This window comes from Triturus cristatus, chromosome 12 (assembly GCF_964204655.1).
Source record: "Triturus cristatus chromosome 12, aTriCri1.1, whole genome shotgun sequence".
Classification (NCBI taxonomy): domain Eukaryota; kingdom Metazoa; phylum Chordata; class Amphibia; order Caudata; family Salamandridae; genus Triturus; species Triturus cristatus.
Window position 1 is genome coordinate 240,262,009 of NC_140595.1, and position 14,846 is coordinate 240,276,854.

At 43.5% G+C, this 14,846-nt stretch overlaps 1 protein-coding gene across 1 annotated transcript in view; it reads right to left on the minus strand.

The window, feature by feature from the left end:
* The window catches only part of POLR1H (RNA polymerase I subunit H), a 308,557-nt gene that overhangs the window by 90,601 nt on the left and 203,110 nt on the right, over positions 1-14,846 (minus strand). The window contains exon 4 of the mRNA XM_085639860.1: positions 11,446-11,555. Within this exon, the coding sequence (XP_085495986.1) occupies positions 11,446-11,555 (110 nt within the window). The remainder of the gene's footprint in view (positions 1-11,445; positions 11,556-14,846) is intronic.

Below are 14,846 nucleotides of genomic sequence, written 5' to 3' on the forward strand. Positions count from 1 at the left end.
TAGTACTATAATGTATTCAATGTTTATATATCCATACTTTCCAGCACTACAAACATAGTACAACATGGCGCTGTGTGTAACGTACTTTTGCTGATACTTGTATTGATGAGTGAGGATCACGAAGTCCTCTTTCCATGACAACTGAATCTTTACGAAATAGTATGTATTGTGGCATATGTGTTGAGCACGCTGTGTGAACAAGCCCGTTCGCGGGTGAAACGCGTTGCAGCAGGTTTATGACGTGAATAAACCTACCTGTGTCTAAGTGACCGTCCGTTTCCCTGGTGATTATTTTTTGACTCCGAGAGCGCGTTTGGGACTCCATTTTCGTCGATATATATATATATATATATATATATATATATATATATATATATATGTATATATCAAAGAAATACCCTTTCAGGCATAGAGTGACGAATAAATTATGCAAAAAAGAAGCAGAGAACTCTGGGTAGTTCTCAAGTTTAGGTGGAAAGCAGCTCCTGTATGGAGCACTCTCAACACCAGCGACACTCTAGATCTGCTCACCTCAAATGTCTGTTTTTCTATCAAAATCTTTAAGCATAGGATTAGCACAGTGCCATCCACGCCGAGATAGAAAAGGACAAAGTCTTTTGCCATTTGTACAGCAAAGTCTTTAAGCATAGGACTAGCACAGTGCTGTCCTTGCCGAGCTGTAAAATGACAAAAGCCAATTACCACTCCAGGCACAGGATTACAGCTTTGAATTGGTAAAATACCAATCAAGCCAACCTGAAATGAGCAAAAGCAACCCCTGACACAGTGTTTCGCTCTAATTAGAGCTCTTCAGAGAGGTATAGCTTTGTCCAGACACAAGAGTCTGTGTCTGGACAAAGCTATACCTCTCTGAAGAGCTCTAATATATATATATATATATATATATATATATATATATATTTGGATACCAAACCATGGAGACCTGATCATTGTGACACATTTACATCCTGACCATATCAATCACCTCCCAGAAAATATTGCAACTCATGATCTGTATTAATGGGGAGCGCAGATCCAGAACAGTAAATGTGACTCTTAATTCAACGTGCAAGCCAAATACTTGATTTTACATACAGTATTTAATTCAAATTCTATAGATGCAAAGGTATACAACATTCAAAAGCAATAACACAATCTCCTTTGAGGTCGGGGCTCGAGTGGTTGTCTCTCCCTGTCCACTAACTTTAGTGCAATGGGTTCGATGTAATTCCCCATTCAGTTATAGCCACATACAGGGAATGTAAACTATGAGGCCATGCTCGAGTTCTCTCCTCGGACTTCTTTCGGAAGTTCAGTCACAGGAGTCTACTGGGTCGCAGTACCGAGCAGAGTATGTCTTCAGGGCCCTGAGGCCCTGTTCATGGCTTACCCGCTCTGGCGGCATGCAACCCCCCTCAGTGACCCTATGAGGACCTTCCCCGGATCGGCAAAGTCAGGCTCAGTGTGTTCACCCGGCAGGCAGAGGCTCTCTCTCCTCCGAGCCACACAATGGGCTGGTTCAAGCAATCGGGGTTGTTCCCACTCCGATGATAGCACAGTAAGTCCCATGTCCCTTCACAGGGGGATGGCGGTTGATCTCCCTGCTCATACGGCGCTCTGGCAATGTCCTTTGATCCTTGGGGGTCATTCGGCACAGTTCACAGTATGCAGGCCGGACCCACAGCAGCAGTTTCTCGGTCCTGGGTGGCACTTCAAAACCTTGGCCTCAGCGTCTCAGTCGGTCTCTCCTGGCATATGGGGTCATCGCCACGACACAGGTCCAGTCACTCTGACCTTGTGTGGATGTTCACGGTGGTCCCCTGGCTGACACATGGGCCACCCACCATGAAGTCGTGTAGGCCAGGCACACTCTACACTAACCTTGCTCCTTGTCTCAGTCCATGCTGGCCCCTCCTGGCACATGGGGGGGGGGGGGGGGGGGGAAGGACACTGACATATGCCATAGCACACGGGCTATGGCCTGATCGATGCAAGAGCGGATCCCACACACCTCGCACAGTGAGTCCTCAAGATAGGGCTCCCCTGGACCTTGCTCCTTTCAACGCTCTCCTCTTCCACACATGGCAGACTGGTCTTTGTGAGCAACCAGTATACAAAACAGTGAAGGATGGAATGCTTGAATTAATCACAGGCACTGGTAATCATTCGGGCCACATTCCAGTCCACTGTATTCTGCACACCATGTCAACCATGTTTGGACCCAGCTATATGCAAATCAGTCTTCACCCTGCTCATCAGAAACAGCCCAGCCCAAACTGCCAAGCTAGGTCCACCCTGAACAAGAACACAAGCAACCCAGGACTGGTTTTGCCCAGTAATGGGCTCATCCGCCAGGTTGTTTCAGGGACAGTGTGTACAGGACCCAAGTCTGAGCATATGCGTTTCACTTAAGGTGACACAACCAGTACATAAAACAATGAAGGATGGAATGCTTGAATTAATCTAATCTCAGCCACCGTCAATCACTTGGGCTGCATTCCAATCCATCCTTATTCTGCACTCTATGCCCACCTCCGTTTGGGTCCAGCTATATGCAAATCATACTTGACCGTGCTCCAACGTAGCAGACTGGTGGTGGTGCTCTGGGGCAGGTGGTCTTGGTTTCCCTGGGTGATGTCCCCCCACCCAGCAGGGAAACTAGCAGGCATGGGCCCCCAGTCCTGGTCACCGCCTGAAGTCTTGCAGAGCTTCCACTCTTCACACAGCCCGTCTGGCTGCTCGACAGGTGACAAAGTTTGGGGTCTCAAATTTCCCTACTTATAGTCCTTTTCCAGACACAAAATTCAATTTAGTGTCTTGAGTCTTTGAAATTTTATGTTGCGGTTCTGCATCTTTCTTCTTCCTCCTGAAGGACATCTGTCACAGCAGGCAGGACTATGAAGCTGATTAACCCACAACACGATTCATAGGAGTGACCAGAGTTTACACTTGGATGTCAGTCACAGTGATATGTACATCAAAAGGTTACCCAGGGACTCAGTCTTACTTTTTATGATTCCCTTATCAGCCCCATCTCTTTCTTGCCGAGATGTGTCCTGTTCCCTTCCCTGTGATCTATCATTGAATCAAAGAGCCACTTAAAATACACACAGAGAGCCTAGCTCTCCCATCCTCCAGTGCATGTCCCTCCCAGTTTACATGAATGCAGAAATACGCAAATCAGGCAGGGGGATTCCTGCACTCCTCATATTTTCACCAGGCAGCCTGAAATTTCCAAAATGGAAACCATGGACCTCTATGTAATGTACTAACAAAACCGGGGTATCCCTTGCCTTACAGGAAGTTTTCCTTTCTCAGTCAGATAACCTGTCTTATATTGTCAAAGAAAAGAGATATTTCTTGATGTAAGACCATCACTAACTCTGGTAGTAGCATGCTTCATCATCGGTTCTCCTCCTGGTCCCTAAAAACCAAGATGGGCTCGACCATATTCCAGGGAGCACTTTGAAGATTACTGAAACCAGGGTACATAGAATAGATAAAAAATCCCTCAAACAAGAATAGGTTTTCCTATATTTGTGGATTGTTTGGGTAGGAGTTAAAATATCCTTAATAGGGAGAAGGATATTATGGTCATATGACCCTAATCATCGTTTACATGTTTCAGCCCCTATGCAAAAGCCTCTTGGGTCCAGGGCTGTCGCCAGGATGTCAGTAGTTCATGGTCATACAGTGTGAGTAGAGCATGCAAAACTAACTCGCCTGCATGGTGAGTTATTACTCATCTAATTGTAGGATCTTCATTCCAAAAGAGAGGAATTTATAATTAGACCTTAGGGTAAACATTAAGAAAGTAACAAAACTATCATCAAGAAAGTAACAAAACTAGCATTATTCGCTTCACAGAAAACATGGTGGAGGTAAAGTGACAATCCACCAGGAGGTGTCACACTGTGCACAATTGACTACAGTATTGCCAAAATCATATGGTCAAGCAAACTGTGCTGATAACAACATAGTTCACTCATTTTAACTGTTTGTGGTGTTACACATATTTTGTGATCAATTTAGGACTCAAAATAATTTAGCGAACCATGCGCAACTCATAAAAAAAGGCACCTTCACATACACGAGGTGTAAGCACCTCCATGAACACAAATTTCTTAACTTACCATAGATGGGAATATCACCCTACTAAAATGGGAGCGGGAAGCATGTCCTTGTAGTCACATACTGTTCACATGTTGCCATTAGAAGAGATAAAGACATGGTGAGGAGGCATAGAAAAGATAAGGTAGCTGCAGAACTCCATATTAGAAAAAAAAGTGGCTAAATATAGTCAAATACTGTGAGGACGGGCGCCATACTCGCGTCAAGGGTACTATGTCTCTTCGTTACCTATTTTATGCTGCCGGCCTGTCCTATCCGTCTATAGCGAGCCAAATGTAAAAACCCTTCAGAGAGTCTCGAGGATCGCTGCATCTGCCACGTGATGACGTAGGACATCGTACGTGTCATGTGCGTGTGAAGGGAACTATGGGAAACAGAGTTCCATCTACACGCAGCTGTTGTAAAACGATGTACAAGCATTGGTGTCAGTATTATTTTCTTATCAAGAATTATTTACTCATAACATGGAACATCTGGGTGGTCAAGGGGTTATAGAAAGACCTAAAAATTGTATTTTAGTGAGATAGTGTGGCAATGGCTCGTGCTATACACACCAGCGTATATAGTTCAGTTTCACCATGTGGCAATTGTTCATGAGATTGTAACTGGATTGCCCTGAAAGGGGATTATGGGCGATGTAGTCCCATGCCTATCTAGGGTTTTCCTATTTATTAGAGGAAGAAATGATATCACTAACTGGAGATTAATCTTAATCGCAGGTCAGGGGGTAATTTAACCACCTGTCTCCGCCTTAGCTGGATGCAGTTCACTTTCCGGCACTAAAAAGAAGTGGAGTGTCGGAATTTAGCAACTTCCACATCGTGTTTATAGGGATGGAACCAGTAGAGTGGAAGTTTGAGGTATTTTCATATATTCTAGGTACCACGCTCAAAGTAATATTCAAAGAGCTCCCTGAAATATAGTTGAGCCCATCATGATTTTTAGGGTCCAGGATGAGACCCAATGATGAGAGTATGCCACTACTAGAGTGGATGAGGGTTCTACATAAAAAGATCTTGTTTTTGGGAAATATGAGACAGGGTATCTGACTGGGAAAGTATAAATTCCTGTACAGGCAAGGGATACCCCTGTTTGGTAAGTAAGGATTATGTTATTTACCCTGTAAGCATCTGTTCTTGGCATGGAGTTGTAGATTCACATACTCCTGCCATCTAGTGTTGGGTCCAGATGTTTGCAAGTTGTTTTTCTACAAAGAAGTACTTTCCAGTCACGAGGTAAGGTGACTCCTCATTTCGGTGATATTAACATGGGCATTGACTCCATTGTTAGATTGTTTTCCGGCAGGAGGGAGAGAATGGAGTAAGTAAGTGAAGTATAGAGAAGTCCATGCATATGTAATATAAATAATAAGAACTGCAACAACTACAGGTGTCCGGGGAGGAGGGAGGGCCCATGTGAATCTACATGCAAAGAACAGATGCTTACAGGGTAAGTAACACAATCCGTTTGAGGCATGTGTGCTGTAGATACACATGCTTTGTACAGACTATATAGCAGTATTCTCCCAAAGTGGTGGCTAACCAGTAGGTGTTGCAGTTGTTTGAAAAAGTGTTTTAGCACTACTTGTTCTACATTAGCTTGTTGACGTGCTAACACATCCACACAATGTTTGGTAAATGTGTGTGGTGTAGACCATGTTGCTACCTTATATATATCCACTAAGGGAATGTTACCTAAAAATGCCATAGATACTCCTATTTTTGAGTGGAATGTTCTCTAGGAGGTATAGATAAAGTTCTCTTAGCTTTAGCATAGCAAGTTTGAATACATTGAACAATCCATCTAGAAATACCAGAGATAGGATTGCCTTTGTGAGGTGGAGTGAATACAACAAAATTTGCTTTGCTTTTTGAAAATCTTTTGTCCTCTCAATATAGTAGAATTGTGCTCTTCTGAGAGTGTGTGAAGAGCCCTTTCTGCCACTGAATCAGGTTGAGGAAAGAACACAGGTAACTCAACTCATTGGTTAATATGAAAAGCAGAAATGAGTTTTGGAAAGAATTTTGGGATTGTGTGAAGAACTACTATATCTTATGAAGATGAAAGAAGGGTTCTTCAAAGGTTAATGCCTGTAGTTCACTAACTCTCCTTAATGAAATGATAGCAATTAGAAAGGCAACCTTCCATGAAAGAAATTGTAATGAACAATTGTACAATGGCTCAAAAGGCGGACCCATGAGCCTTGTGAGAACGATGGTAAGGTTCCAAACTGGTGCAGGTGGTAACCTGGGTGGTATTACTCTTAAAGCCTTCCATAAAGGCTTTACTTACTGGAACCTTGAACAAGGAGAAGTGTTGTCTGTTTTGCAGATATGCAGCTACTGCTGCAAGGTGTAACCAAATGGATGTATAGGCTAAGCCAGCTCGCTGTAGATGTAAAGGTAACAAATAATATTTTGTATAGATGTATCGAGCAGATCAATAATGTTGCTACAATATGCAACAAATCCCTACCATTTTGTCGCATAACATGCCCTGGTGGTAGGTTCTCTTGCATCTTTAAGAATTGTCATATAATCTGGTGGTAAATGTAGGTATCCAAACTCTATGACTTCAGGAGTCAGATCGCTAGGTTGAGCTCCTTGGGTTTGGGTGTCTGATTTCTCCTTGGTTCTGAGTGAGAAGGCTGGAATTGAGGTGCAGCTTTTTATGTGGAACCACTGATCGTTCCAAGAGTGTGGTGAACCATGGTTGACGAGCCCATGTGGGAGCCACTAGAATTAGTGTGAGTGATGTTTGCCTCAGTTTCTGAACTAGAAACAGAAGGAGAGGGAGAGACGGAAAAACATAAGCAAATATCCCTGACAAGTCCCGGGAAGGAGCACAAAGTTGAGGCTGCCCGCGGAAGCGGTTGATATTGACGACTGCAATCATCAGTGGGATGCGCGACCAACAGGCACGGGACCCTTATAGTGGTAGTTTGCAGGTACGAGGGACAACAGAAATCACGCGGTTCGGTGTGATGTACCATTGAAATGAAGTCTGGTTCCCCAACAGCCCTGATGAAGTTGCCATAAATGGGATCGCAACTAAACATGTTGGCCGTTTGTCTCTGAAAACTGCCATATACATGCCATTCTTTTAACCTGAGGACACTCACAGCAATAAGTAAAAGAATGTTTCACAAGTGAGTTGTATACCATTTTAAGTTTGAGAATTGAATCTCTCTCTTTCACATTGGGGACCAGTGGGTACTGAGTGATACATGCACTTACAGTACATTTATACACGTCTTTATTGATTTTATTTCCTTGGTTTTCTCACTTTTGAGAAATTTGGACACTCACCGTTTTTCCTTTTTTTCCTTTATGGTTATGAAAGTTACCGATGATGATAATGTGGGCAAACTGGTGAGTGCAAACCAGCAGCTCCCAGGGTGATTCGTACGTGAGGTACTTTCTGACCTTTCTCACACATTTTATTAATTTTGTCACCAATCTTTTATGGTTTCTTTTAGACACTTTTAATGCAATATGGTGTATTTTAATCATTTTAATCATCTTTTTTAAAGTGAACAGTTGGACTAATAGGTGATTGGCAATAATCTCCGTCCAGTGAGGGAAATGTAATGTCTAAAAACTCCCTCTGTGTCCTAAAGGAGACAATAAAGATAACTGTTCAGAACTAGTCAGGTCTCTTTTTGTGTTTATGAATTACTGAGTGGGGGGCGACCTGACCATTTACTCCCTGGTGCTCCTTTTGTGTTAATTATTAAGCCTTTAGTATCGAAGAATTCTCCGAACATATCTAGCAACTGTTGTAGCCCTCCAGGTGTTTTACATAATACAAGCAGGATATCATCAGCAAAGAGAAGAGAGACTACTTTTTCCCCACCTAACGCAGGAGCATCTGTTGGTTTCACACCAAGAAATTGTACCACACTGTTAATGAACAGTGAACAAAGTGCTGGGGCCAAAACGCAACCTTGACGAACACCCTTGGGGACAGAGATTGGATCTGTAAGTTGACCTTGCGATCCGCATTGCACTCTAGCAGAATTTCCTTCATGCAGGCGGGTTAGCAAAGCTATGATTTTCCTCCGACAGGCCTAGATCTCTAAGGGTTTGCCACAACAAGATCAAACGCCTTCTTATGGTATATAAATGCATCAAACAGGCTACCTTACCCAATTAGCACTGTTTTCCAGCAGAGAAGGAGAAACCGTAACATACAATTGGCAGATCTACTATGTTATTAGATTGTATGTCAGAATGCTTCTCACAATGAATTATAGATGCTACTTCTGGGAATGCAATTAACTGTGTAGTGGTAGGTGCAGGGTCCTTTTTATTCCTGGGCATCGAAAACATCTTGGGTATAGTTTGATGTGTGCCATGGTTAGTGGTATTAGAATAGCCATTACGAGCACTTGGACTCACTTCCCCCCATTCGTGTCTAAGATGTCCTCACCCTCAACCAAGAGGGTGTCAATACGATCAATGATGCAATTGCTACCTGCATGCTTAGATAATTTCTTCACTTTCTTAGATTTCACTGCACTTGGCCCGCCCAAACCCCCCCCGTTACCTTCCTTTTGTCTATTTAGCTCTAGTAACAGGAAATAGAGCTGTTACAAACAATAACCTTTACATTGTCCAATTGCCGCAGTGACAGTTAATTAATCATTGGGCTAATGTGCCTTCATTGTTTTTGAGAACCCCCCAAAAGGTAACATACAGGCAAATAGGAGTTTTTAGCAGTGGTGGTACCTTATGGTCCAAATGAGCAAAAGTTAGGAGGGTGGCTCATCCTCCTTCAGGCTCCGACAGGCCCACCTTTGCCCAGGCGCGCCCGTGCGCGTCCCACGCTACGGGAGAGTTCTGGTGCCTTTATGGCGTGTCAGGAGCTTGGCCCGCTCCATTCTTGTTATCATGTTGCGCTGGGGGACCGAGTCCCACCCCAGCGAGGAGGAAGCAAGGAGCGGCAGTGAGCAAAACCACACAGCAGGTAAGTTGGGGCCGCCACTGGCCCAAAACAGACGTCTTAGTGTGTTGCAAACACTTTTGCTGTGTGCTGGCTTAGATGAGTCAATCATCTAGCTATGGGAAGACATGAATTTATTGTCTTCTGAGATGAGCTGCTACTACTGCTAGACATTTTGTGAACGCTCTGGGTGCAGTAGTAACCCTGAATGGGAGTACTTTGCACTGATGGTGATTTCCTGCTATCACAAATCTGAGATATTTGCGATGTGCTGGGTGAACAGGAATGTGGAGGTATCAGTCCTTTAAGTCTAGTGTAGACAAAGTTGCCTTGCTGTAGAAGTGGGAAAACGTGCTGAAATGTAACCATATGGAAATGTTCTGACAGTATATACAAGTTTAACATCCTTAAGTCCAATTTTGGTCTTAGGGACCCATCCTTTTTGGGGATTAGAAAGTACTGTGAGTAAACCCTGACCCTTGGTATTGTAATGGAATTGTTTCTATAGCGGTTAAAAGATATTGTACTTTTTGTTTGAGGAGCCGTTGGTGCCGTAACAAAAGTTTGTGAATGCGAGGTGGAATATAGGGAGGATTGCTGGTAAGCTCCATACAATGACCCTGTTGGATAATGTCTAATACCCATTTGTCTGATGTTATTGATTGCCAAATGGATAAAAATTGTTGAAGTCTTCCCCCGACAGGTGTAAGATGATCGGGGGAATTGTAGGCAAGTCACTGCTTATTGGGAGATGGAGAGGTATGTGTTAGTGTGCCTTTACCTCTGACCTTGAAAATATTTCCTCTGTACCCTCCTCTATAGAAATCTCTTGATGGAGAGGGTTGTGTATTGATTTATATGAGGAGACATTAGGGTCTGAGGAATTACCCTTGGATCCTCCTCTATAGAATGAACAAAGGGAGCCTCTGTTAGATGGGGACTGAAGTGCTCTCATAGATTTTGCCACCTGTCTTTTTTCATTTTTTCAAGTGCCTCATCTACTTAAGGTCCAAAAGGGTGTTCTTTGTCAGAAGGAGTATTGAGAATAGATTGCTGAACCTCTGGTTTAAACCCAGAAATCCTTAGCCTTGCATGTCTTCTAAGGAGAATGCCGGTGTTAATTCCCCTTGCTGCAGTATCAGCAGCATCTAGAGTACATCTAATGGAGGAATTCGATATTAGTTTACCTTGTTGAACTAGCTTTTGTGCTCTTTTCTTATGCTCCTCTGGGAGGTGTTGGAGTAAGTCCTCCATTTCGTCCCAGTAGTCCCTTTATCTGGCCAGTAAGCCTTGGGTGTTGGCAATGCGCCATTGGTTGGCGGATTGAGCAGCTACTCTTTTGCCTGATGCATCTATTAATTTAGACTCCTTGTCTAGAGGAGGTGCATCTGCTAAAGTCTGTGAGTTAGCTCTTTTACGAGCATTAGATACTACTCAAAAATCTAAAGGCAACCACCCCTTAATAAAAATTGAGTCAGATGGTGGAGTTATATATTTTTTGTCAACCCCAGGTGTTAATATTCCCTTTCTTTTAACCCACATTTGGTCACTGTTTTAATGGATGTTGTTTACATTTGTTATCTTAGAATGCGCCTATTCTTGTGGTCCCTTGGGCAGAAAGTAATCATCAAACACTGCTCAGTAACAGCTGTTTACCAATGTCCTTCATCTCACATTTAAGGACGTTTTTAGAATTGTGTTTATTATTTTTAAAGTTTCCAAATCACACCATGATCTACACCACACTTTACTTCCTTCTTCGAACATGCTGTTCCCAGCTATAGTGCCAAATAGTACACCAGTGCCACGATCGGAAATACTATATGGTGCATGTTTGAAGGCAGGACGGATTGTGTTATTGATTACGCATAGTGCGTGGCGAAGTGCTATGGTCACAATAAGGAATCCCTAGTCAGAGTTCGGGTCAGGTAGATGGAAGTGAACTGGAAGAATCCATTGTCTCCATGCTCATGAGAAGAGAAAATGATTGGCTCACTGAGAAGGTAGTATAGGCAGACTACAGGAAAGGGAGCACGGAGGTCAAAGAAACCGGAAAACAAAACAGGGTGGCCTAATGAAAGCAGAGTTAAAGAGTTAATAATAAAAAAAGATAAGGAGGAGGAAAAGACCTGAGAAAATTAGAGGATGAATGAAAAAAAGGTGAAACTGGACAGAGGCAAAGAGAGAAGGTGAGGTAGAGGTATTACTGCAAGGCAGTGGATGCCACAGATGGAGCGAGAAAGCGGATGAGAGGACATGGACAGAGATGAGAGAAGATGAGAGGGAGAAGAAATTAGGCTAGGAGAGAAAACACATGCAGAGAGGGAGAAAGGGAATACAAGACATATTAAGAAACAGGTCCCTCCTTACCTGCACTTTGTACAGGTGTAGAAAACAGTCTGTCCCTCGTCCGCTGATCTCATTTGGCGTGTGTGGTACACCATCCCCTCATGTCCACACCGCGAACACTTCCTCTCAATCTAAAGCAAGAGTGAGGCTGGTGGTTATAAGACTTGCCAAAACAACAGAATCAAGAGAGGCTTGGGGAGAAGTGGATCATAACAGAGGCAGACCTGCACACTGGGCACCAGTATCCCAACACACATATGTAACAGAATTTCTCATGAACTATTTGCATGATCAAAAACTTTGATGATTTTTAAATTGTCCACCCATTGCTGATACTTGGGTCATGAACGGAAGCAGCAAATTGCAGAGAAAACAGCAGGCCTCTGTGTTAACACTGACGTTACAATCAATGCAAGATGGTGGTCTAGAACTGAGGAGGCAGAGAGAGGCAGACGCAGCACTAACTGTAAAGGGCCCCATCGAGTTATCTGGGTTACTAAAATGACGGTGATTGCGAGAGTCAGAGCAGCACACTAAGGGGCATATTTATCAGTCTTTCACGCAATGCAGTAATCCACCTTGCTGCACTGCACAGCGTGAAAGGGCAGGAATGCACAGTATTCAACATTATACAGAACATTCCTGTCCTTTCTTAGCGCTTGAACACTTTTTGCTGCCTAGCGCAAACGCAGGCACCCTTGCGTCATGTTCCAAGGGTGCCCGCGTTGTAGGCAGGATTGTTTTGCGCAGGAATGGACACCTTTCTGCCCAAAAACAACCCTGAGAGGAATTTTCCTCTTTCTATGTGTGCAGAATGCAGCACACGTTGAAAAAGGAAAAAATAAAGGGAAATAAAGATATTTATCCTCCTTACGCCTTACCTGGGGAGACATAGCATTAAGATAAGATGCATTTCCAGGTCTATCACTAATAGTAAATCTGCCATGCACCAAAATCCATGGTTGGATGTGTAGGAAAACCCACGCTTCAGCCATGGAACGCCTCCCTGCTTCAAAATAACACAAGGCAGCAATTTGTGCTGCCTTGCATTACTCTAGATTCATTAAACCATGCAAGGCCATGAAAGGTGGCCTTGCGGGGCTTGATAAATCCCATTTAGGTTTTGCGTCACCCTTGCACCCTCCTTAAGTGGCACAAGGATGACACAAAACCTAGAGAAATACAACCCTAAACCTGCAGAGTGCCTGGCCCGGACAAGGACCAGGCTGCACGTATAATGCAGGGAAGAGCAGCGTGCAGCAAGTAAGCTGTGTCTAAATGAAGACAGGAGCCCTTGGCCTACCCCAACACTGGTGGCGGCGCTTGGGAAGAGTGCTGCTACTGCCAAAAGCATTGTGCGGTGTGAAGCACTTAGCCGGCCCATGGTCAGGTGCTGACAGCCCAAAGACGGCCACTAAGAATGGAGCTGAAAGAGCACTGAGCCCCCTTAACAACGCAAGGTGTTATGTAATGAGGTAACAAACCTTCATTCAGTCATAACAATAAGGAGGGTTCACTCACAATAACAGCCGAGGGCCACCAATGTCATTAGTCCCTCAAACATTTCATGATATGTACCAATTACACAAGGAGTGGGTAGGGGAGGGGAACAAGGGACATAGAATATTGAAAGCAATCAGGTATTCATATAGAATGATAATACATATAACACATTCTTTCCCTTACAACAAAACTAAAGACAAAAATTATCCATGCAGGACTTTCCATGAGGGTGTTCTTAATCTGGTGGACACCTTAACGTTACCAGCAGTAGATATTTCTTCAACAATATCTTGAAATGAGGAGGGAACTTGACTGCCTGATTAATTCCCAAGACTATGAGATCTGACCCCAGGGTTAGTGTTATCAGTGGATCAGATACAATGCATTGTAGGTGGTGCAAAATCTGGGTCAGGACAGGAATACATATCTTCATCGTCATTTACTTCCTGTTCCTTATGGGAGCACCCACCTTGATACACACATTTGGCAAACCTGATGCTCCAACACTTGCCTTGTTCAAGGTTACCACTTTTAAGGGTTTGCAAAATTGTGACTTGCTTTTCTCCACTCTCGCAGGCAATGTTACACTGACCACATCTCCTAGTTAACAGCTCATGAGGTTTGACCTTGTATACATCATCGTATATTTGTTTGGCCAATGGCTGCTTTTTCTCTAGCCTTTTTCCAACAAGATTATGATCTACATTCTGATCAAAGGTTTTAGTGGACAACTTTGAAGCAACCACCATAGCATCAATCAGATGTTGGTGTTCCTCCCCTCAGTCACTTTAAGGGGCTGAGCTCAGTCATGGAGTGAGAACTTCTGCGGTAGGCCCACAATATTTCCCTGATCAAAATGTGGACAGAAATTCTGTTTTGTAAGACCACGTGGATGACATCCTTGAGATAGCGGTTTAACCTTTCAACCAAGCCACTGGTTTGTGGGTCAGACAGCAGTGAAGGTTGGTTTAATGTCATTCCAGTTATAAAAAAAATCAAACTCGCATTTGATGTAAATTGAACGCCATTGTCCATAACAATGGATTTGGGAAAGCGTTCACTACAGAATATCTCCTTCATAAAATGTAGGATTACATCTGTAGTCACTCTTTCTACAAAGATTACCTCCGGCCACTAGGAGAATTAATCCACCATGACAATGGCATTTGGCATATTGCATAAGGATTGTGTGATGAGGAACCACACGTAGACTTGGGTAACTTCAAAGGATTTATTCGCAAGTTCCTATGCAAGCACAACCAGGAGCGTCCAGAATCTCTGAGCTACAACCAACAGCTGAATACCGTAGCGGTGAGTCTCGCAGGCACCATTCTACTCCAGAGTGTGGAACATGAAAAGGATAACAAGTTACTAGCTCATGCTCAAATGCCACACAAATATCTCTTGTGAACATCATTAGGGGTAATGCATCAAAGGTTTTTATCACAATTTGAACATCCAATGCAACTCCTCATATAGCGATCATCCTCAAGGTCCATAAAAAGCCACCAAAATTGTCCTGTTAAGGAATTTTTGCAAGGCAGAAATACCCATATAACCTTGGTGGATGGCTTTCGTGATAACCCTCATGAAACCTACCGGGGGCACACACTAAAGCATTCTTGAACAGTATGGTATTGGACACACTTAGCTCTTTCGCAACCTGGGCAAGAGTGCAAAATACATGCCTAATCAGTGGCCACCTGTACAAGTGTTCTCTCTTGCCTTGCACAGAACCTTATTTTTAGCATCCTCACTAAACCACCTTTCTTCTGTCAACAGTACATTTTGTAGGGTATAAATTTCACTCACAATTGTGACATCAAGATAACCCATTTCACTTTTCTAGTTGCCAGGTACAAGGCAAAGGAATTGCGATAGGGAATCTGCAGAGGTGCTTACACCCAGACCATACAAAA